This window comes from Hyaena hyaena, unplaced genomic scaffold, assembly GCF_003009895.1.
Source record: "Hyaena hyaena isolate Hyena2069 unplaced genomic scaffold, ASM300989v1 scaffold_8, whole genome shotgun sequence".
NCBI classification, from domain to species: Eukaryota; Metazoa; Chordata; class Mammalia; order Carnivora; family Hyaenidae; genus Hyaena; species Hyaena hyaena.
Genome location: NW_024080640.1, coordinates 4,985,276 through 5,009,154, shown reverse-complemented (window position 1 = coordinate 5,009,154; position 23,879 = coordinate 4,985,276). Strand labels below are relative to the sequence as shown.

General features: G+C 55.6%; 1 protein-coding gene across 3 annotated transcripts in view; it reads left to right on the top strand.

The window, feature by feature from the left end:
• The window catches only part of PLXNA4 (plexin A4), a 363,413-nt gene that overhangs the window by 326,257 nt on the left and 13,277 nt on the right, over nt 1-23,879 (top strand). For all 3 annotated transcript variants that reach the window (XM_039243559.1, XM_039243563.1, XM_039243570.1), the window contains 7 exons: nt 1,451-1,719; nt 4,392-4,458; nt 5,216-5,362; nt 8,993-9,152; nt 21,404-21,507; nt 22,030-22,129; nt 23,278-23,468. In XM_039243559.1, coding sequence (XP_039099490.1) covers nt 1,451-1,719; nt 4,392-4,458; nt 5,216-5,362; nt 8,993-9,152; nt 21,404-21,507; nt 22,030-22,129; nt 23,278-23,468 — 1,038 coding nt within the window. The remainder of the gene's footprint in view (nt 1-1,450; nt 1,720-4,391; nt 4,459-5,215; nt 5,363-8,992; nt 9,153-21,403; nt 21,508-22,029; nt 22,130-23,277; nt 23,469-23,879) is intronic.

The window sequence follows — 23,879 nt, the reverse complement described above, 5'->3', positions numbered from 1 at the left end:
TGAAGGAATGGAGTCCTCTCAGGGTCCCCTAGTATATGGGACTAGTATATGGCTGTGACAGTGAACTCAAGCTTGCCCCTCCCCGCAACCCCAGTGTGCTCCACTGTTGCACACGAGACGCTCCTTCTCAAAGGCCCCTGCAGGGGCGATGCAGTCCCCCCCACGGCACTTCTCTTGAATGTCCCTGCTCCTCCAGCACCCCACACCACGACGGGTGCCCTGCTCTGTTCTCAGAGGGCTTCACCTTGAGGGCAGAGGCTCTGCTTTATTTGTTAAGCAACCTCCTCTTTTAATGAAAGAACGCCCGCAGAGCAGAGCGCAGCTTGTGGGAACACAGCTCAGTGCATTCTCCCTGAGAGCGTGGCCACCAGGCCGCGCGCAGAGCATGAAGCTGAACCGGCCCGGCCCTCCGCACGCATCCCCGGGTTCCCCCTCCCGGTCACCGCCACCCCCACCCCCGAGGAGAGCCATTTTCCTGCCACTGTTGTTTTCTTATTAATCATTATTTAAATGGTATTGTACGGTGCCCCCTCTTCTTCCTTTTTTTCACGCCGTATCTGCAAGATGCGTCCTGCTACCATGAGCGGTAGAAAGCCCTCCGCTCCCGTGGCTGTGTGGTTTCCCGCTGGGCTAATTCCCCGCACTTCCTGGAGCCCCTCGCTGTTGCCAGACATCTAGCTGATTCCGGTCTGGGGCCCTGACACGCAGAGCTGTGGGGCCCGCCTCGAGCATCGCAGAGATGCGTCCTCCATGCCCTGCCCAGTGGCTGGCTGGACGGTGCCTCCCTGCCGGCGTCTCCCGATGGACAGGAAGATGACACCTTCTTCCCCTTCTTCCTCCCGTTTCCGTGGGTGGAGCAGGGTCTCAGGGGAGTCTCTGAGAAAATACCAGATGCTAGAGTCTGTTGGGCTTAATCTTCCCCTTTCCCTGGGTGAATCACCTTGGGGCCCCAGAGAAGTTAAAGGACTTGCCAGAGGTCCCACGGGGTGGTGGTGTCAGAGCCTATGTGGACCCTGGCAGTCCTGACTCTGAGGCCACCGTTCTGTCAACAGAATCCACGTGGCCAGAGAAGGGTCAGCATGAGAGGAGCTGGGGAGTCAGGTGTGGGGACCCCTCCACCGCTGGAGGCCCCCCAGGGCTGTCTGTAACGCTCCTGTGCCCTGATGTAGGGCCCCTCGCCACCTCTGTGCTGCGTCAGGGAAGAGCTCACGCCCAGCAGCGGATTCAGATCCCAGCATTGTCATTCCTAAGGGTGCCCGTTCTCTCTGTGCCTCCCTTGATTCACCCCCACAGCAGCGGTAGTGGGCGGCCACGTGGGTTACGTAAATAGCTGACATGATGCCTTGTGCCAAGGTCCGCAGTGTGCAGCGCCCACCCCCTGGGGAGGACCCTCTGCCTCAGGCAGAGGGCCCGGCCTCAGGACTCCCCCTGGGGCGGGGCTCCTCTGCAGGTCCCCGGCTACCGGCAGGAGCGTGTGGAGAAGGGCCTGAAGCTCTTTGCCCAGCTCATCAACAACAAGGTGTTTCTGCTGTCCTTCATCCGCACCCTGGAGTCTCAGCGAAGCTTCTCCATGCGCGACCGCGGCAACGTGGCCTCCCTCATCATGACGGTGCTGCAGAGCAAGCTGGAGTACGCCACCGACGTGCTGAAGCAGCTGCTGGCCGACCTCATCGACAAGAACCTGGAGAGCAAGAACCACCCCAAGCTGCTGCTCAGGAGGTGAGGGCCGTGCCCAGCAGGTGGCAGGGGGTGGAGGTCAGAGGGAGCCCCTGGGCGGCCTGGGTCTTGTGCCTTCTTGGGAGACGGGGGTGGAGCTCCCAGAAGGAGCAGCCAAGTCCCCCAAGCTGAGGCACCAACCTGCCCAGAGACCAGGGCGCCTCCCCCCCCCCCACACCCTGTTGGAAGACCCTGTCCACCTTGGCCCGTCTGCTCACCATGCTGCTTCTCTTTTGCCCTCCAATTCCACTCTGCCTTCTCTCTGTGTCCTTACCCTTCCCTGATTATAGCCCTTTCTACTGGAATTCTTCTCTCGGGGAATCCTCAGAGGTCCCTTGCTCATCACCCCGGCCTTATCTGAATCAGAACATGAATTAGGAGAGATAGCCCAAGGCCCCTCTGGGGACCACCCTCACCATCTCAAGACTGGAAACTTTAGGGGCACCGGGGTGGCTCAGTCGGTTAAGTGTCCAACTCTTGATTTCGGTTCAGGTCATGATCTCACGGTTCATGAGTTGGAGCCCCGCTTTGGGCTCAGCGCGAACACCGCGGATCTTGCTTGGGATTCTCTCCTTCTCTCTGTGTGTCTCCCCTGCTCGCTCACTCTCTCGCTCTCTCTCTCTCTCTGTCTCTCTCTTGGTCTCGCTCTCTCTCTCAAAATAAATAAGTAAATGTTAAAAAAAAAAACAAAAGATTGGAAACTCTAGCCCCGGCCGCTCTCACCACTGTCCAGCACCAGCAGCGAAGCACCTGGGAGCTTGTCGGTAATGCAGAATCTCAGGGCCCAGCCCGCAACCCGCCGGATCAGAATCTGCATTCTGACGAGAACCCTAGGTGATCTGAAGGCACATGGGAATCTGAGAAGCACCAGTCCAGCCTGTGTTTGGACGAAAGCCCTTCAGTGGCCCCTTGCCTGACATAATGCACCAGGTGTTTCCTGGCACCTGCTGGAGACCCTCCAAGCGCCCAGGGGCACCACTACACCCCGATGGACGCCTCGTCCTTGACACTGTGGAGACCTGTGTTGTCACGTGTGACTGCAGAAGCCCTATCCTGTGGCTTCAGCTTTACAGGACTTAGAGGTTCTCCAACTCTATCCATGCTGGTGTTCACATTTTCCTCGTACCTGAAGGCCATTTCCTCTCTAGGCTGTCATTGCAGTGTCTTTAGCCTTCGTGTGGACAAAGCCGGGGAACTCTCGCATCCCTCTGCCTGGACCACCCCAGCAGCCGTCTGCCTCTGCCCGTCCTCTGCCTCCGTCCTGGGCATCCGGGTCTGAGGCAGGGCCCCCTGCTTGGTCCAGTGGCTAGATTTGGCTTCCAGAAGTGTTTCCTTCAGGCTTTTTCCTGGTGCCGTGGGCATTCGCCTGCACAGCTGCAAAAGGTTGCTACATTTCGGAGCAATCAGACAGCTTTGGAAACAGCAAGGTAGATCATTTTGATTTTTGTTTTACTTCCACCACGCAGCCACCCACCGGCATAATTCTAGGGTTGCGGCTGCCTGCCAGAGCTCCCACCGACAATTTCCCGGCGTGGCCTCGCTCTGGATCTGTGTGTCTCCCCTCTTGTTTTCCACTCACTCTGCTCCAGATGCCCTCTCGCCTTCTGCCCTCCTCCGTCTCCCTTTCTTCTCCTTGCCCTGGGCTGGCCCCCTCATTTCAGCAGACGTCTTGCTCTTCTCAGTTTCGTTTTTGTGCTGGCCGTTGCCTTGGGATCGGAGTTATTTGCATCTTTTGCCAAGTGCAGCTCCCAAGTCTATCCACACGTACCTGAATGGGCTGGTTTCTCCGTGGAGGAGGCCACACGCTTAGCCCGAGTTCGAATGGAGTTTGTTTTCTCTAAATGAATGCAACCAGAAGTGTCCTGGGGCTGTAACAAGGCAGCAGTGTCCTTTCCCTTCCAAAGTAAAAGGAGAAGCGGACTTGGGTGGCGGCACAAAGGATGAGGATTAGACTCAAGAAGGCACTTCCTGCCATCGCAAACAAAACACTAGCCAGGTCCCAGGGGAAGTTCCGAAGTAATTTGAAATAGGACCATGTTGGCATCTCTCGGGCTGAGCTCGGTATTAGCTCTAGGAGGCTTTAGCTTTAGGGGATGGGGTCATTCTGATCCATCGGGCTCTCGTCCCACGACCCACCTCTCCTGCCCCCTTCCTGTCTATCCTCTACCAAATTAGTATCTCCCTGAGTTTCGTGTGTTTCTCTTCTCCACCCAGAGGAAACCATAAAGTCTCTAAGCTTGCACTGTCCGATGTGGTGGCTACGGGCTACACGTGACCGTTCAAATGTAAATTAATTAAAGGTCGGCTCTTCAGCTACACTGGCCGCATTTTGGGGGCTCATTGGGCCCAGGTGGCGGGTGGCTACCACGCTGGACGGGACAGGGAGTACTTTCCTCACTGCAGAAAGTGCCAAGGGGCAGCTGGTCTAGCGCATTCCCACCAGATGTGTACCGGGGAGCCTGACCCCTGAATGTCATCTCCTGGTTCCTGTCTTATCATTACGGGGCATCTAGGAGGCCATGGAATCCAGCTGTTCTGTAGTACCTCGAGATGGGGCCCGAAAGCCGTAAGCCGCAAAACAGCAGAGTTGACCCCCTGCCCTCCCAGTCCTTGGGGTCTGACCGGCTGCTTCTGCGTTTGTCTTGCTCCCTTGGTTCCTTGGTGACTGGTGACAGGACTGAGTCTGTGGCTGAGAAGATGTTGACCAATTGGTTCACTTTCCTGCTCTACAAGTTCCTCAAGGTATGATTGGATGTGGGGGTATCTCTGGGGGTACCCCCCCGCCAGAGCCCTCCTGCCCCCAAGCCCACATTCCCCACGGCCTGGCTCTTAGAACCCCTCCAAGAAATGTGGTCCCCCTCACCACTGTCATTGTCCCCAACTGGGGGGGGGACCCCCTGACACTAGACAGAACCTCTGTCGGCCCTGGCGTGATACCATCCCCTGGGGCCACTTTCTCCCAGGTGAAGGGGAGATGAGAGCATTCTGCACGAGCCCTAAAGCCACATTCCCCTTGTAATCTCCAAACAATCCGCCCCTTATTTCCTTGCTTTCCCTCTCCCTCCCCTCCTACCTCTGCCAGCCCCCAACTCTCCCAGCCCCCAGGCCCATAAGGGTCCCAGGCTGGTCACTTGCAGCTGCGTGTGTGGGTAGAAGATGGAAGATCTGCTCCACTTCAATTATTACCTTGTTTTCGAACGGCTTGGTCCCACCAGGGACTGACCTCTGTCTCGTGATGGGCAGGGATGGAGTGGGGAGGGGAGGAGGAACAGAGAAGAGACAGGAGGCAGGGGAGGTGAAGAGGGAGAGGGTGGATGAGAGAAGACAGGTGGTCCAGAGAGCTAGGAGAAACACACGTCTGAAGGGGGAGTTGAAGCCAGAGAGAAGGACGGGGAGCGGGAGAGGATTGAGACGGGGGAGTGGAGAGCAGCCCTCCAGGGAACCGGGCTCCGGGAGGCTGGTCCGGAGTCCGCCCAGCACGGCTCTTCTCTGTGTCCAGGAGTGCGCCGGGGAGCCCCTCTTCTCGCTGTTCTGTGCCATCAAGCAGCAGATGGAGAAGGGGCCCATCGACGCCATCACAGGAGAGGCGCGCTACTCCCTGAGTGAGGACAAGCTCATCCGCCAGCAGATCGACTACAAAACCCTGGTAAGCCGGCCTCACGACGCTGTCCCATGCCCCTGAGCAGCGAGTGGAGATGCTGACAAGCTACCTGTCCTTACCTGCGCACGGGCCCAGCCAGGTGTTCCACCTGTGCCCGTCACCACTGGGGTCCCTCAGTTACCACCACACCAGGGCATCTGGGGCTAAGGCTGGTGTGGTTCCAGGCCAGGGCGCTGGGCATGGGGTCCCAAGCCTCGCCAACAGCTGGCCGGCTGATTCCATGGAATGAATGCCTCATCAGGGATCCCAGCGCAGACGGTGACGGCTCTATGCAGAGAGGGTGGAAGCCGAAGGAGAGGAAACCTCAAAGAGGTTATATTTCGGAAGCTCAGCTCTGCCTACCAGTCTAAGTTCAAATACGCCCATGACCCAAGCTACAGACCGCGAGGCCAGGATGGCCTAGTGGATAAGGCGCTTGTCCAGGGAACTAGGGATTCCCTCTGTCAAGGTTAGACCCCCTCTTCTGATAGCAGCTGTCACCCCAGGAGGCAGCCAAGCTCAGCATGGGGGAGCATGAGGCCTGGATTAGAGCCCTGACTCTGCTTCTGACCAGCTGGCTGATTTGGGGCAGATCCCTCAATCTCTCTGGGTTTGGGTTTCTTTATCTAAAACAAAAAGGGGGGGGTTAACACTAGAATTGATTTACCCAGGGATCGTAATTGTGCATAGCTCCCAAAACTCCAGAGGATGGGGTGTGAGGAGGGGTACAAGGCAGGGACCACGCTTCCCGCGATGCCTGTCCAGAGGAATGCCACCGTCCCTCTGGGCGGGACACTCACTCGACTCTGCGCTCTTGTGATGGAGGCACTCTCTCCCACCGAGCCTCCTCTGGGAAAGAGGAGGGGTGGGAAAGGAAGGAGCTAGAACATAAGATAGCAGATAAGTGGCGCCAAGACGGGTGGACAGACAAAAGGATTTAAATGGACTTATGGGGAGATGAGACCCATGCAGGCCGGGCCAGGACAGGGCAGAGCGGGACAGGAACAGTGAGCCCAGGGTGAATCCCAGACCCCACGGCCATGGGGAGACGGCCCCTCCTGGCTGGGAATGATGCAGCCGCAATGCACCTGTCCTTCTCCATCTTCAGAGGGCCGAGGGACAGGGGCCCAGCGGGCATCTTGATAGACCTGCTGGGATGGGCGCCACTGAGGAGACTTCAGAGGAGCAGCATGCAACCGAAGGCCTGGCTTCCTTGAGTCACATTCTGCTCCAGAGGAGAGACTTGGAGGCTCTGATTAAAATAAGAAAGGGGCGGGGGGCTTCCCAAAATAGAGACCCGCATAGATTTTTAATAAGCTAGATGTAGCATTGAAATGTCTCCTGCCTAATCTCCCCCGACCCCTTCCTTGCCCATCCCATCCATGGATCCTCAATACTGAATCCCGCACAATGAAGATGCTCTGTCCCCAGATCGCAGCATCCTTCCTACTGTTAGCACACCAGCCGGGTGTCAGGCAATGTGAGGAACTAGGAGTGGGTCAGGGGAGCACAGCCGTCAAGTGGAGAGACTGGGGGAAGAAGAGGCGCCATGTGGAAACTGGAAAGAAATTGCAATTGTTTTGCCCGGAGAAGCAAGGGCTGCGGGGAGACGGACCGCCACCTCAGGCCTACGAAAGGGAACTCCCAACAGACATAAGGGCAGCAGCCCCTGGCTGGCGAGAAGGGAAGGGAAGCAAGTGTACCAGACAGCAGCAGCCAGGGCTGTCCCGGGCCAGAGCTGCCGGGATGCAGGGGCCAGATAAAAAGAGGGGAAGTCGTGGGACTCAGCAGTGCTACAGGAGCCCTGGACAGTGCGGGCCAATGGATACTCTCCTTGTCCTGGGCGGAGGGGTACCGCAAAGGAGGACAGGTACTGAGGGCCTCAGGGGTGCATCGCTTTCTATTAGGTGCCCTCAAAAGTGTTGAGTGATTAATCAGCCGGATACCAGAACCTGGGCTTGCGGGTTCTAGGGCCCTGCTGGCCTCTCCAGGGAGCCTGCTAGTGCTGGGTGCTCGCCCAGGAGCCTGCTGGCTGCTAGGCGCTCCATGCTTACCCGCCACATTGCAGAATCTCAGGCCCCGCCTCAGACCTCCTGAGTCAGAATCTGCATTCTAACAAAACCCCTGAGGGATCCTAGTCACAGTAAAACTTGACAAGTACTGAGTTGGCAGGAAAAAACGAAACAAAACACATCAGGCAGTTTGCTCAGAACCTAGCCAAGGGGCATGGGAATAGGTGCTCCGGGTGGAGCTGTGGCTTGGCCAGGGGCCAGGCAACCCTGTCCCTCAGCACTTCCCCTTCTTCTCTGGAGGCCCTGAGGCATCCCATGGGGTTCTCCTAGGGTCACCGTGAACCCCTGGGGCAAGCAGAAATGTCTGCAGGCCATACTCTGGGTGGGGGAGGGGGGACAGCTTCTGCCTCGAGGTTCTAGGGGAGGAAGCCCAGAAAAGTCTGAGTTGATGCCTGGCAGAGGAGGCTGAGCCCAGAGCATGGGACAACAGGGATGGCCAGGGCAGCACAAGGTGACAGGCTGTGCTCGGCCACGGAGGGGGCAGCGAGGGTCCGGAATGCTTTAGAAGGAAGAGCTGGGAGAAGGCACTCAGAAGGGGCCCATGGCCCAGAATTTCTTCCACCATTGTTTTCATTTTAGGACACTTTGAGGGTGAGAGACCGGATTTATAGATTTGGGAGAGGGTTTTTTTCCTTCTTAATGGAGGAAGCATGTTCCCGTTTGAGCTCACAGCAGTCTGGCTGCTAATGAAAGGCAGGCGTCCAGGGGGTCTGATTGCAGCCACATGGAACAGGAGGGGGAGGGGAGGGGGAGCTGTCGTAAGAGGCTGCAGACATGCGAGATCTGAGATCCGAGGTGGCAAGGGCAGGGAAAGATTAGGGAGGAGGGCATGGGGGGCTCCGGCAGGCAGGGACAGAGGGAGGGTGTGGGAGCCCGGTGTGACAGCCGCCTAGCCCACCCGCGCCCCATGGCAGCCATCCCCCCAGCCCCCCCCCAGCATCCCACCCAGTCCCATCCATGTAGACAGAGTCTCGGTCCTCTCTGAGAACAGCAAGGGAAGCAAAGCCTTGGGAAAGAGCCCAGAACTTTTTAAAGGAAGAAAAAAAAAATACAGCTTGGTGCCTTAAGAAGAGCCTGAATTTTTTGGACTAGTTCCAGAAAGAGACACTGAGGCCCTGGGCCAGGGTGACCACTCTTCCTTAACACAAGGTTCTGGGTTCAGAGCCAGGAAAGGATCTCAAGTAGTTTGAACCTACACCTTTTTATTTTTAAAGAACCCATTAGGCTTCTTATAGATTCTCCAACCTCCAATCAGCCCAAAACAGTCACAAAAATCGAAGCTTATGAAACCTCTTGAGCAAGGAGCCAGATTCGTGTTAGTGTGTGTGTATGTGAGAGGGAGTGGCTGGGAGGAAGGACCCACACATGGGGAAGGGGAGGGTTCAGGAGTGGGCAGGGGTCTGGGTGTGCTGCTGACATGGTGCCGTGTACATGTGAGAGAGAGTGTGGGTATGGGTGCGTGTCCGGAGAGATTGTTGGTGTGTGCAGCGGGGGGTCCAGGATGCACCTGGGACTCGGCTCTTCCTGCCGCCCTCCCCGATGTGCCTCTGCTCCTTCTCCCCAGGTCCTGAGCTGTGTCAACCCAGACAATGCCAACAGCCCTGAGGTCCCAGTGAAGATCCTCAACTGTGATACCATTACTCAGGTCAAGGAGAAGATTCTGGATGCCATCTTCAAGAATGTGCCCTGCTCCCACCGGCCGAAGGCTGCAGACATGGACCTGGGTGAGTAGGCTGCCCACCCAGGGGCTGTCCTGGGACTGCTCAGAGGCGCCTCCTACAGACCAGGGGATCCAGGTGCAGGGAGCAGGCATGTCCAGACCTCAGGAGCCCATGGAGACTGCCCCCAGGGCTGCTCAGCGAGCAGCAGGCCCCACTGCCTCTGGGGTCTTTGGAGTCGCTGAGGGTGTCCTTTCTGCAGTGAAGGGGACCTGAGCTGAATCTGTGTGGTCCCCATTCCTGCCACCACCGTCATTAGCCCCCAGGGTCTTCCCTTGCCCTCTGTTCTGTGTGTGTCATTTTTGCTGACTACCTCAGGCAGGAGGGATTTGGGTCAGTGATGGAAGACGGAGAAAAAGAGGAGAGAAAAATGAGAGATGACAGCCTGCTGGGGAGCGGGATGACATTTTATTTGAATGTTCCATGAATAGATTGCATAGCCTATTAAACAAGGGCATGCCCCTTAGGGCCAATCTATGGCTTGCCTGGGTATTTAATGAGATATTGTCCTGGGGAGACCCTGGTGGGGAGCTCCAGGCTCCAAAGGGGCCATGGCTGAAGAGAGGCAGTTTGACCCTGTGACACATCGTCACACCTGGACTTGAGTCCTGACACTGCTAAGTCATAGCTGTGTGACCGTGGTCAAGTTACTTAACCTTTCTGTATCTTCATTTCTTTACGTATCAAATGGAGATAATCAGGGCACCTGTGCAGCTCAGTCGGTTAAGCATCCAACTTTGACTCAGGTCATGATCTTTCGGTTCGTGAGTTCAAGCCCCACATCGGGCTCTGCACTGACAGCTCAGAGCCTAGAGCCTGCTTCAAAATCTGTGGCTCCTTCTCTCTCTTCCCCTCCCCTACTCATGCTCTTTCTCTGTCTCTCAAAAGATAAATAAATGTTAAAAAAAAAAAAAACTTAAAAGAAAATGGAGATAATCATCATGCCCAACTCACCGTAAGAAAGAAATTCGATGATGCTTGTAAAAGCTCCTCAATGCAGGGCATGGCCCAGAGTACACACCCAGTTAGTATGGGCTGTTGTTATTACTGATCGGGAGAACAACACCAGTAAGGAACTGGTATGTGCCTGTTTGTTGATCCTGGGCACGGAGAGAAAGGCGTTTGTGTATGTGCTTGTGTCTGGAGATTTGTGGCAATGTGGGGTGGGAGGGCCTCCCGGGGCCCCTAATCCACCCATCTGGCCTCTAAGCTGCCTTCCGTTAAGCCATCCAACACAGATGGACATCTCCGCTGTTTTCTAAAATCCGAAGGAAATTTTCATCCCGTCTTGCTGCGCCATCCACGTCCCTCCAGAGTCTGATGCCTGAAGACTCAGGAGCAGGAAGTCCTACAAACTCACTCACCTCAACCCTTTCTGCTTCGTTTAACCCCCCTCCTCTTGCCCCAGGGGCTGCGACACCCAGGGAGAGAGAGATCGGGGAGCACAGAGTCCCCTTCACTTGAGAGGTGTCTCTGTGTGTGCTGCTTCTGGGGCAAGGGGGGAGCACAGGAGCGAGTCGGTGGTGGTGAGGGGTGCACCAGCGTGTTCACGCGTGTGTCCCGGGGTACCGGGCACCCCCGTCAGGGTGAACACTTGTGTCTGCGTGCCGGTGACTCTGCTGCCGTCAAGATCCCACAGACGGACGTAGTGAAGGGGCTGCTGACGGACCAGGGGGAGGGAGACCGACTCCGGGTTCCCCACCCCAAACAATTAAGTGGGTTGCTTCATAGTGGGTTTCCTGGGGAGACTGGCGTTCGCTAGCGGAGCCAGGTAGCACCCACCGTTCCTCTTGTTGATCGGCGGAAGCCATGTCCGTGTTCCTGGCTTCTCAGTGTCCCTATCTGCACAGTGGGCGGGAGCGTAACCCTGACATCGTGGGGCCCAGAGGAGGAGCTGTTAGAAGAGCCTTCATGCCGGAGGGTGAGGGTGGAAAGCTGGGGTCAGCGCACAGGGAGAGCTCCTGCGTGCAGGCGGTACACGACGACTGCTTCTCACGGTTGGGAAGGGGGTGACTCCCGGGAGGGAGAGCAGCAGGGGGCTTCGGGAGCCTCCACCTGAAGCACCGAGACCGAGCTTTTGCACCGGAAGACCTTCTCTTCCTTACCAGGAAAGGGCAGGTGGGTGGTGAGGAACACTACCTCCTGAGGCGGCTCAGACACTTCACAGCTCTCAGGAAGGGCAGGGCCTGCGTCCGGCAGTGTAGTGTCCACCCCAAGCTCAGGGGGCAGCCCTGGAAGCAGATTCAGGGGCCACGCCTTCGGCACCTGCTTGATTTCCTGGAGCGAGGCCACATCCCAGCTCAGGATCTCCCCCCCCCCCTGGAATCTGCGCGTGCGCACGCGCGCACACACACACACACACACACACACACACACACACCGATCTTGGGAGGGGAAGGAGCCGCTCCTTAGCTTTGGAAAAGTGCTCCTAAAAGGCCTGAAGACACAAAAGCCCGGCAAGAGCAGGGCATCAATGAAAAGATGTAAAGCATCCTGCAGCCAGAGCGGTGGGCCATTTGGAGCAGAAATGGCAGCCTCAAAGCACCTATGGCTACTTCCTTCCAACCCCCACCTCTCCCATAGCCACCTCCCCCCACCCCATCCCAGTGAAGAGGCCTGAGCCCTGCAGCAAAGCAGCAAGACTGACCCCAGGGTGCACATTCTGAGCTATAGGCTGCTTCCCGCAGCAGCCGGGGCTCCTGTGACTCACTGCCTACAAGGCAGCCTCAGGAGAACCAAGGGGCCACCCCTCCCATCGAGCTGCTGTTGGGAAGGACCCAGGAGCTACCCTGACCGCAGGGACAGATACGGGGGGAAGCCAAGGAAGTGGGGACCTCAGGCAGTTCGAGCCTCAGGGCCCCATCTTACTGGGGAAGGAGCTCAGGCTGCACACCTCATAAAGGCCCCCCCATGGTGGGTGCCCTTCTGAGGAATGCCCTTTGCTCTACGAGAGCCCGGGTTTGGAGCCGCCCCGGAAGCTCTGGCTTTCTTTCTACCACAGCCACATTGCATAACAAGGAAATGGAACCCTCCTCAGAGACCCAAATGCTTTTTCTACATGATTCAACTCAGCCTGTGGTCCCCAAGGGGAGAAAGAGGCCAAAGCGAGCTTCTCGCGTCATGTAGGTGATAGTGCTTTAAAAGCCTAAAAGCAATTTACAAACGCAAGGTGTGATTATTATCAAAAATTAATCAATGCTGAAGGGACACAGCACAGAGGAAAGGAGAGGACTCAGACCCGTGCTCCGGAGAGAGGCAAGAGAGCCAAGCATTCTCCTTTCCTCCCCACCCCCACCCCCATAGCTCAGGGCATTGGGCAAAGACTGCCTTCCCCCTCCCGATGCCAGTCAGCCCCTGGCAAAGCAGGGACACCTGTCCTAGAACAGCTCAAAGGGGACAAAGACATTTTAAGCTACCTCTGTCACTGTCCTAAGTAAATCCAGCCCCAAACACCTCCTTCTGACTTTCATCATCACCGTGGCCCCTGGCCCGGCCACTCCTTCCAGACACTTCTATCCATTGCTCCTCCCAGACACTTCTATCCATTGCTCCTCAGACTGAAGTTCTCTCACCTCCCCACCCCACCCCCATCCACCCTTTCGGCAGACCTTTCTAGGCATTAAGCAACCAAGATGGGGAATGTATTAGTCAGGGTTCTCCAGAGAAATAGAACCAATGGAATGTGCATATAGAGAGAGAGGTTTCTTTTAAGGAATGGCTCACGTGATTACGGGGTCTCAGCCCGTTGGCCTGCTATAACATGATACCACCGGCTGCATGGCTTATAAAGAACCGAGAGTTCTTTCTCACAGTTCCAGAGTCTGGGAAGTCTAAGATCAAAGGGCGGACAGGCCTGGTGTCTGGTGAAGATTGCTTCCTGGTTCATCGGTGATGCCTTCTTACTGTGTCCTCACATGGCAGAAGGAACAAGGGAGTTCTCTGGAGCCCCTTTTACAAGGGCACCGATTCCATTCAAGGGGTCCCCACCCTCATGACCTATCTGACAAAGAGCCCACCTTCAAACCCCATTGCACAGGGCGTGAGGATTTCAACATAGGAATTTTGGTGGGACACAGAACTTCAGCCTATGGCAAGGGGACCAGCAAGTCCAAAGTCTGCAAGGCTGGCTGGCAGGCTGGAGACCCGGCAAAGAGCCCCCATTGTAGTTCAAGTCTGAAGGCCTTCTGCTGAGTCAGTCTTGTCTTCAGGCCTTCAGCCCAGCGGATGAGGCCCACTTACATCATGGAGGGCAATTCGCTTTCCTCAAAGTCCACCGATTCAAGTGTTAATCTCATCAAAAAAAAAAAAAAAAACTCCACAGAAACATCCACAATAACGTCTGACCATATAACTGGATGCTTAGGCCAGGCTGACACGTAAAATTAACCATCATAGGAGCAAAAATGAAGGACACGAAGGTCCGCTTTCATTTCCAACTGTTGGAATCCAGGAAAGGAAGGAAGGAAAGATACCGCAGGTCAGGGGTCTGGGGCTGGGCTCCCAAAGCGCAGTGGCAACAGGACCCCACTCTGTTACATGCGAGGCTGTCCCCACCACGTTTATGCCCCTTTCCACCCACAGGTATTGGGCATAGGGAGCCCCCTGGGGCACTAAACTCTTTAACATGTGTATCATAAGAGCCTAACTTAGGGCAGGCTCTGCACCAGGCATGGGGGTACCAGTGTGAGCAAGACGAGTTTCTCATTTCTTCATGCAGAACACCCCTCCCTGAGCTGTGGGACTCTTGTTTCAGGAAAGTGGAAATCATGGAGCCATTCTGATCCACTGTATGGGAGAATCTACCGCTCAGAGAGGCACAGTGCCTGAGCCCTGGCCACACAGCAGGAAGGTGGAGAGAACACCCATTTCCCCCCTGTAAAGTCTCCCCATGAGCCTTGACCTCCAGAGATTCCTCTGGTTTAATGCAAATACTCTCTCAGTAGCACCACACACACACACACACACACACACACACACACCGCCTCAACCAGAACTCCGGAACTCTGCTGTCCCCTCTGTCTTACCGTTCAAGGTTCAAGTCATGCTGTAAGGATATATATATATTTTTCAAACGAGTAATTCCTGCATGCAATAAAAAGATACACTATATTCTGAATGAAATATAAAGAGTTCACAGCAGCTGTCTCCCCAGTTTGCATTTTCCGCTGCAGCTGATAGGAAGGACAGATAAAGATAATGGGATTTTTTTTTCTTTCTTCTTTTACCTCCCTCTCTCCCTGGAAGGTGGAAGTATAACAAATTGGATTGTTGAGTGTGTCTGTCCTTTGTGCTTGGAGATGGGAGCGGGGCACCGGGCTGCCAGGCAGGAGCTGCGAGGGAGAGAGGTCAGAGCCACCAGCTCTGTTTTGGTGCCGTGCGTCGTGCACATGAACCCCGGGCCATGTCTCCTCCTCTCCAGTGCCCACCACCCCCCTTCTCCACTCTTCTCTGACGTTGCACACCACAGCCCAGCTGGAGGGCCACCAGAGCCTTGGTGTCCCATACTTAAGAATGTCCATTAAGCCCTAGCTCCTGTGTCCTAAATTGAGGAGCAGAGCACAGCCTCCTTCTGCCTTCAGCTCTCCAGATGCCCCCCAGAGAGCAGCAGCTCACCAGTACAGGGCACTTTACAGTTTACAAAGACCTAGTACCTTAAATGCAGATGGCAAGTTCTACCTGGGAATCTCTTCTTTCTTTAAAAAAATGTTGTGTGTGTGTGTGTGTGTGTGTGTGTTTGTGTGTGTGTGTGGGTGTGTGAGAGAGAGAGAGAGAGAGAGAGAGAGACAGAGCGTGCACATGCATGCAAGCAGGGTAGGGGCAGAGAGAGAGGGAGAGAGAATCCCAAGCAGGTTCCGCGCTATTGAGCAGGGCACGCGCTCACGAACCGTGAGATCATGACCTGAGCTGAAATCAAGAGCGGGATGCTCAACTGACTGAGCCACCCAGGCGCTCTGGGAATTTCTCCTTTTAAGCACCTCATGTTGTAGTTCAGTTATTTTATATTTTAGAGCTTGCTCTCACAATAAATAAAATACTTTTTTTTTTAAAAACAAAGCATAGTTTAAGCATAAACTATAAACATAAACAAAGACAGTACCCCTCCCGCTCCTGGGTCAATTTTCCAACCTTGTTTGAAGTGAGACTGATCCCGTCATGGCTCCTCTCTGTTCTGCTCTGTCGCATGCTCCCTACCCTGCTGAGTTGCTGGATGTTGAGGGTCCCAGGGGCCCTGCCAGGTGTCTCCTTGGGGGTCACCGGTCAACAGGTGTGCGGCAGTACCCATGTCCCCTCCTCCAGCCTCTGCTTGGGGGTCCTGTCTTTGGGGGCAGAGCAGGCACTGTGCAGGTTGGCTGTGGTGAGAGCCTGCTCTTGGTGCCCCCGAGGTGAGACAAGGTGGCCTGGGGCAGAAGGTCCCTGGTGGATCGGCCCGTTCTAATCAGTCTGGTGAGTGTATCCCCCCTCCCTTGCCCGTCCGGGTCAGCCTTTCCTGAAGCTTCTGTGATAGGTCTGAGGAGAGGTGCCAATAGGAAGAATGGAAGCCGGGGGGGGGGGGGGGTTTACAAGCCTTGAGCTTCCACCCTAAGGTAAAATGAAATGCATGCATGTATGTGTGTGTGCAGACATCTATGAGTGTGTGAGTGTGTGCATGAGAGTGTGCCCGTGTGCACACCTGCACACACAGACAAGGTCAAAGCTCGTGCAGGTCTGTGCTCTACGTAGCGTGTGTCCCTCAACACAGCACCTGCTGGGAGGCAGGGGCCCCTCCAGGAGCCGGGCCAGTGACGTGCTTGGGGCCCGTGTCTCCTTCCAGGGTTTTCCTGCACCCAAACCCCTCCCTTGTCTATGCCCCAGCCTCCAGTTATTCCCTCAGCCACCTTCTCAAACTTGGGGGAACACGCCGTGGCCCTCCCATCTCCTTTTCCTCGAGAATTTCCGAGCACTGTGTGGTCGATCTCCTGAACACCCCCTACATCTGTACCCCAGTCCCTACTGCTTAGCTCGGGCCCTCACTGTCTGCCTTGGTCAAGGGCAGCCATCTTTGGTGGGGCTCCCTACCTCCGTGTCTCATCCACCCCGTCCTCCCGCCCTGGAGCTCACCCCCAGATGCCTTAGCCTGGCTCACCAGATCTTTCTTAACCCACTTCTGACTTGCACATGACTCCAGTCTCCTAGCCTCTCCTTTCCACTGCCTCCCACACTGACACACATCCACGGGTCCCCAGAAGCATCACATAAACGGCATCTTTGGACCAGAGCGCCCGTCCCCCTTGCTGCCCAGCCCTCAGCCCCACAACCATCCCTGCGCCCACCCCCTGGAGATGCTGCTCATTCTCCCCCCTACCCTACCCTGATCCTGGGCCCACGATTCATCATGCTTCCTCACAGCCTTCCACCAGGGAGCCCTTCAGGACCCAGGGCTTCAGTCTGAGCAAGTGTAATGTTGTGCTAGCACAGGACAGGGCACACCGTGGGTACAGGGAAGACGGTGCTGCAGTGGGTGAGTGTGAATGGGGCTCTGAGGTTTTCTGGATCTGGATTTTCAGCACGGTGGCCACAGGTGATGCCTCTTCCCAGATGTGCTGGTCCAGAGCGTGCCGGGTCTCGGGATTCTCTGGGGCCATCACTGAGCCCAGTGTCTCCCATCATTTGGTGTCTGGACGTATTTTCTGGTCCCTCCCTGTGCCCCAATGACAGGCAAAGCTGTGGGGGGGCTGGGCATTCACCCGGAGGACGCTGGCCGTTGGCCCAGCTGTCACATTGCCCCTCAGCTATTCTAACGTACATACACAGCAAAGGTGTGGACACAAAAGAGAGATATTTTTAGTACCGTTTTTATAGGCAAGACTTAAGGAGCCTATCTGGTGAAGAGAGTGCTGGACTTGGGATTGAGAGCCTTGGCTCTACTGATTTGCATTGCCATTATCAACACTAAGCGTGTGTCGAATATACAATACAGAGTGCAAAATGAGATACGCCCTCGCTCAGGGGCCTCCTGAGGGTGACCCAGCCAGCCACATGCACGAGGCCGCTGTCCTTCAGATCTGACGGCGGCAAGCCTGCCTCACCCTCAACCAGTCCAACCTGCCCTTGGGTTCCTCACTGCCGGGCAGGGACGGGATTTCCGGAAGCCGGCCATGGCATGCCAAGGGTGGGCACTCCAAGACAGGAAGAAGCCAGCTGCTCTGGCCTTCGACCTTGTCCCTTCCTGGTCCCGGCATGACTCCGTAGAGCTCCAGGCACGTGCCTCTGTCGAGACAAAGTCACGAAGCCGTGCGGAAACGCTCCAGAAAGCCGAGCCCGCGTCGGCTCTTTTGATTTTCTCGAGATGTTCCATGATGAGTCCGGGAACAAAAGAGAGACCGTGGCTGCTGTGGACGATGGGTTTCAGGAAAGGAAGGAAAGTGTAACTCGGAGGTGGAAGTGTGCTCAGGCCAGCAGGTAAAACGAAGGACTCTGGCCGAGGAGAGTGAGTTTCAGGAATGAGTGCCCAGGTGAGCCCAGGTTAAGTTATTCGGCGCCGGGCAATCCCCTGCCTTCCCGCTGCACTCCGCGTCCCCCCCACCCCCCACTGTGGGTCAGCTTGCCAGGCACCCCATGGCCTGCCCCTTATAGCCCAGGGATTGAGCTGCCAAAACCAGGGTCCCACCTCTCTGGGTTTCCATCCATTAGGACTGATTTGGGGGCAGGACAGAGAATTTCACTGTTTTATCTTCCTTATATTTCAGGGAGAAAAAAAGCAAATCCAAGGTTTTTTTTTTTTTAAGTTTCTTTTTATTTATTTTTGAGAGAGAAACAGCGTGCATGGGGGAGGGGCAGAGAGCAAGGAGACAGAACCCCAAGCAGGCTCCATGCTGTCAGCACAGAGCCCAACACAGGGTTCGAACTCACAAACCATGAGATCACCTGAGCCAAACCCAAGAGCTGGATGCTTAACTGATTGAGCCACCCAGGCGCCCTCTACCCCCCACCCTCAATTTTTTCCGGGTAAGAGATAACGAGAAGAAACAGGTTCAAGAGCTCTAAAAGCAGGGCTAAGTGCTCTAGTTGATTACAGCTCAGTATCCTCATATTGGTACTTGGGGGAATATCGGTAACTTCCTGAGATAATTGACAAGAAAGAGTCGCTACCTCGTGCTGCCGGCTGGTAGCCCACCAGAGGCAGGGGCTGGGCTAGAGGGACCCTGGTCTCTTCTTGCGGCCTCTGGATGTGTGACTGCACATCGGCATCAGTGAGGAGCACGCTTCCCACCCGCCTTTGAGCGCCTGTGCTGCCCGCTGCGTACCTCATGGCTGGGCGTCTCAGCCAGGGGGGAAAGCCTGTGTCTACACCAACGTCAGAACTTGATTTTATGGAAAGGAAGCTGCTGCGGCCCGAGGGACACTGCCGGCAGCCTTCTTGGGTCCCTTCTGGGACACGTCCAGAGCATGCACAAAGGCTCCTCGTACGTCACTATATCCCGATGACCTAGTCCAGTGTCCCGCCCAGAGAAGGAACCCAGTTAGTGCCCATGGAAGAGATCTCCACTGGTGATCAGAAGGGGCAGTGGCCTGGGGATAAGGGCCTCTGCATCTGTCTTCCCAACCTGGTTCTTTAATTTCCCGGTCATAAAACGAGTGGTAATAATTTAAGACAACTTTCCTTCTGGCACTGGCTATGACTGGCTGTGCTTCTGAGGAGTTCAGATCAACCTCTGACCCAGGTTGCTAAGAGAGTAGTTCACGGTTCCCCTTTAACTGCAACTCACTGTCCACCGTGAGCACCAACACAGATGCAGAAAATTCTTTTGTACTGCCTGGAAAATAGTCCACCATCACTCACTCGCTCATTCTTCTTCCTTTCTTCCTTCCTTCTTTCCTTCCTTCCTTCCTTTCTTCCTTCCTTCACTAATAAAGTACACATCGAGTACTTACTGTATCCCGGGTGCTGGGCCAGCACTGCCAGTAGGCATTTAGCAACATCAAATTTTTGTACTCCTAAGGACAAGCCATCATTCCTTCACTGTCCTGGGGGAAGCAAAGCCATACTCTGCCCTACTTTTTTTCAGTTGGAGACATAGATACAGACTGATTTTCATTTGCTTACATAATTATTGGACATGACTCAGAAACAAGGCTGCTGAGTACAGCTGCACAGGCTGCGCACTGCACAATTTCAGGGGGGAGTTGTGCAACAGGGAAGAGTTTATATCAGGCTCCAGAATCAGTCACCAGCTATCACGGCTTAGTCCACCAGGCAGTGTGGCTTGTTCAGATCCTACTGACATGTGCTACAATTCCATCAGCGGACAGTGCCACTGCAGCTGCTAAACCAGAAAGCTGGTCCCCATCCGTTCCTGGAAAGCCCACAGCCACTTCAGTGGAGGAGACCTCCTTCCCCCTGAGGCCCAGCCAGTGGACGTAATGTCCAGAGTCCTCCCCTGCTTCTCCCCCAGCCCCCATGTGGGGAATGCAGTACCCTGTCTTCCGTGCTCCCAAGCTGTCTCTGTACTATTCCCCCATGCAGCCTCTGACTTCATGGCCCTGGTGCTATTCACCAGGCAAGAAGGAGAGACCCAAAGGCTTTGTCTTCGGGGACTGGGGTAGAGCATATGACTGCCATATTCCTTAGCCCCAGGCTGGCCTTCACCAGGACTCGGACTGTACCACACAGCAACTGGCTGACCACCTGCCGGATACTCTACTACTTTTTCCTCCTGCTCAGAAATGCATGCATCCATACACACTCACACACAATGAAAAACAAAACCAAACAACACAACAAATAAAACACTGGCCACGAGGTGCCTCAGTGGGGCGTTTCCTCTTTAGTCAATTACCCTACCTGCCCCGAGGCTCTGATCCTGCGGATCAACTCCAGCCAAGCCATCAACAGCACTAAGTCCCCAGGGACCTTCGCTCCAGTGAACATGCATGATACCGTCATGTTTTCATTCCTGGGATGGCCTGATGCTCCATGAAGCTTTAAATCAGGTGGCAGGCAAGCCCTCGGCCTGGAGTGGGGCCTGGGGTATTACAAGCAAGTCTGCTGCCCCTAAGGGCAGGCAGCCCCCTTCTTGGGCCTGTTTTTCATCCACGGCACCGGCCCGGCCAAGCACACAAGGCGGGGAAGAATAAGTGCTTTCTGCGCCGCAGATGTGGCCAGTCGTGCGCCCACAGCTCAGCCTCGATGGGAGGGGACGGCGGGGGTGGGGTTAGGGCCTGAACCGGGCCTCTGTAAGCCATAGAAAAACCCACAGAGGGGTCAGGCAGGGATGTCAGATGACGCTTTCCAGCACCCGTCTGTGCTCCACGCACCCTGGGGCTCTTGCATGTTTCAGGAGCACTGGAGTCCGTGCAGTATTGAGCAGGGTCGTGATTGCCTGGGAGCCAGATTCGTGACTTCCTGGCTGGAGCGCACGTTGCATCTGAATTGAAAAGGCTGCTTTTCGTTTCTGGTGTGTGCGTGTGAACATATGTGCATGTGTGGGTGTGCACGTGCACTCGAGAGCTGGTGTGTGCCTGGTCTCCATGTGCATACATTTCAAGGCTGGAATGTGCACTTCTTCATCTCCATGTGGTGCGTACCATGGGTGGTGATGGCAGTTTGGTTTGATGGGAAACAGTCTCCTGCTTCCCCATGTGGGATCCATCAGAGAGCCTGTGTGTTGGCGTCTGGGCCCCCGAGGAGAATGTATGGATATAAGTATATGCCTAAAGCAACAAATAATTAGGTGTTGGATAGATCACTAAGATGTAATGTGGATACATTAAGTCCATGAGAATGGGTTTTGCTGATCTCTCCACACCCCAGCCTCCTTGCCAGGGGTGACCCACCTCCCAGCTTTCGGGTGCAGGACACCCCTGGAACAGGACAGGGCATTCCGAGACTGAGCCTGCAGCCTCTCATTAGCTCCGAGACCTTGCAATCAAGCAAATGAGCATGTGGCAGTGATGACGCCACCTTGCATTTACTTAGCGCTTTCTTAAGTGCTTTGACCTGCCTCATTCATTCAGCCGGGTTTTAGAAGCATCGACTCACAGATGTGGCCACTCACCGTGGACAGGCAGGCAGGGGAGGACAGGCACTGTTACCCCACTTGTGTGGCACATGGCGTGTGGGGTTGGGACCCAGGCCCCCCTCTGCACCGAGAGCTTCTGCACCCCTCCTCAGGGAGTGTCTGATCACAGATGCACCCTGGAGACGGTCCATTGTAGTCACCTGCACAGGGGTCCTCAGGCCCCAGGGCCTCTCTGAGATGCACCCGCTCTCCCTACAGAGTGGCGACAAGGAAGTGGGGCGAGGATGATCCTCCAGGATGAGGACATCACCACCAAGATTGAGAATGACTGGAAGAGACTGAACACCCTGGCCCATTACCAGGTGGGGTGACTGCGCGGGAGGGATAGGGCTGGCTAACCTGCTGTCCCCTCAGAGTCTCAGGCCTTGAAAGACAGGATCACCCTGAGGCCAGACACCAAGCCTCACACCCACCTCTCCACCAGCACTTCTGATCCCCTAGCGACCCAGGGAAACCTGATGTCCCCCAGCCAGGAAACCTTGACCTTTCTGGAGACAGGATGCCAACATGCATGCTTTCAGAAGGGTGTGGGCAAGTCCCCAAGAAAAGGCCTTTCTTAGATAATCCCTGGGGTGTAAGGCTGGATGGAGGGTACTGGTGAGACAAGCTTGCCAGAGTTGCTCCAAGAGTGAGCCACAGCACAGGATACTATTCGGCACTCTGGTCTGTCTCGTTCCAATGAAGCAAAGCTGACTGCCTCTGAAGTCCTCCCGCCCTCGGCGAGGCACTGATTGCCCCTAAGATCCAAGTGAATTCTGATTGTCCCTATTTCCTGAGGTGCCTGAATCTCTGTGCCCAATCTCTTATAAGCCTTTCCCCTGTAGGTGCCAGATGGTTCTGTGGTGGCCCTAGTGTCTAAGCAGGTGACAGCCTATAATGCTGTGAACAACTCTACAGTCTCCAGGACCTCGGCGAGCAAATATGGTGAGTTCTGTGAACCATCCTGGGGAGGAGAGGATGCCCGAGCTCGCCGTGGCGAGTGTCATGATGGCAACACTGCCGAATGGCCCTGGACCCCCGGACAGGGAGGGGGAGAGGGAGGCAGGCAGGCTGACCATCGCTGGGGCGGACCTGACTGGGGAGGAGTCTCCTGGTTCTGGGACTCTGGTGCAGGACCGGGACCTCCATCCTTGAGCACAAGAAGAAAATCTAACCTTCACGAGCACCTTACAGTCTCCCACGTGATGCTTTCACTTTTGCGATCTTCATTACCGCACGTCATGTTCGTAACAATCAGTGAATTAAATAATTATTATTTCCCCCTATTATGCAGATTAGCAAATTATAACTCAGATGCTCAGAAGCTACACAACATGTAAAGGTCACACGGTTATGAAGCGGCTGAGGGAAGGTGCAGGCCCAGGGCTCCGGCTCCGGGGTGTGAGGGAGAGGGTGCTGGGTGCGGGCCGGGGGCCCCTGTGCAGCCCTGTTTTGCTACCCCGTGTGCTTTGGGGCCAGCTGCCTGACCGCCGTTAGACCTGGTTCTCTTACCAGCAAAACTGGAGGGGAAAAAATGACCAATTCCACAGGGTCACTGTGAAAAATCAGTAGTAAACCTACATTGATGCGGGCACACAGTAGGATCTTCATCTTCTTTTCTGCTCCACACTCATTGCACCACACCCCACACGTCAGCAGCAAGCAGGTGGGAAGGTTTGGCCCAGGCCAGACGGGGGATGCAAGTCAGCAGGTGACAAGGCGATTACTTGTCTGTTCAACAGTCATGAAGGGAAACAGGGCACATGTTCTGGAGACATCACCTCAGAACTCTTACGAGGAAACGTGTAACGAGGGACAGGCTGATACTCGTACAAATCGAGTAATTAAGGGCCGGAGAGATGCAAGTATAGGAAGGCGAGGAATCTCAGTGGGCAAAGTAGCCAAGGAGAGTTTCCCGCATGTGGTGGGAAAAGTATCCTAGTCTCAGGGAATGGACTGACTAACGCAAGCCAGGCCACCAATGGCACCCACAAAATGCAGGAAGCACCAGACGGTATCGGCCACGGTCAGAATATGGGGCGAGCTGTGGGTCATGGAAAGGCCTCACACAGGCGGGGTCGCTGCCTTGACAGAAAACATGATCCGCTACACCGGCAGTCCGGACAGCCTCCGCTCGCGCACGCCCATGATCACCCCCGACCTGGAGAGCGGAGTCAAGATGTGGCATCTGGTGAAGAACCACGAGCACGGGGACCAGAAGGAAGGCGACCGGGGAAGCAAGATGGTGTCTGAAATCTATCTGACGCGGCTACTGGCCACGAAGGTAGGGGACTTCTGATGGCGTTCAGGGCACATGTGGGGTGTGGGAAGGAACGTCGTCACCCCACAGAAATGCCAGGCTGGCAGATACCTAGCATTTGTGCTAGGACCCTCCCTGTTATCCACTAAGCCCCAGTATTCTTTCCCAGCACGGAACCGCAGAATCCTTCTCAACCTCACACCTCGGGCAAACCCCACGCATGCATCTGACGCTTTGTTTCCATCCTTCTCGGTGCCCCGTTCCCAAATACAGAGATACTAGCTGCATCTGTCCATGTTCTGCCGTGCCCCGTGACAGAACGCCTCCGTCTCGAGGGTGTCATGTACAACCTCGAGCGAGGGAAAGCGGGGCTCCATCAGTGACATTCCAGGCACCATTCTGATCCCGGTTCTGGGAATGTTGTGTGCCTGCACT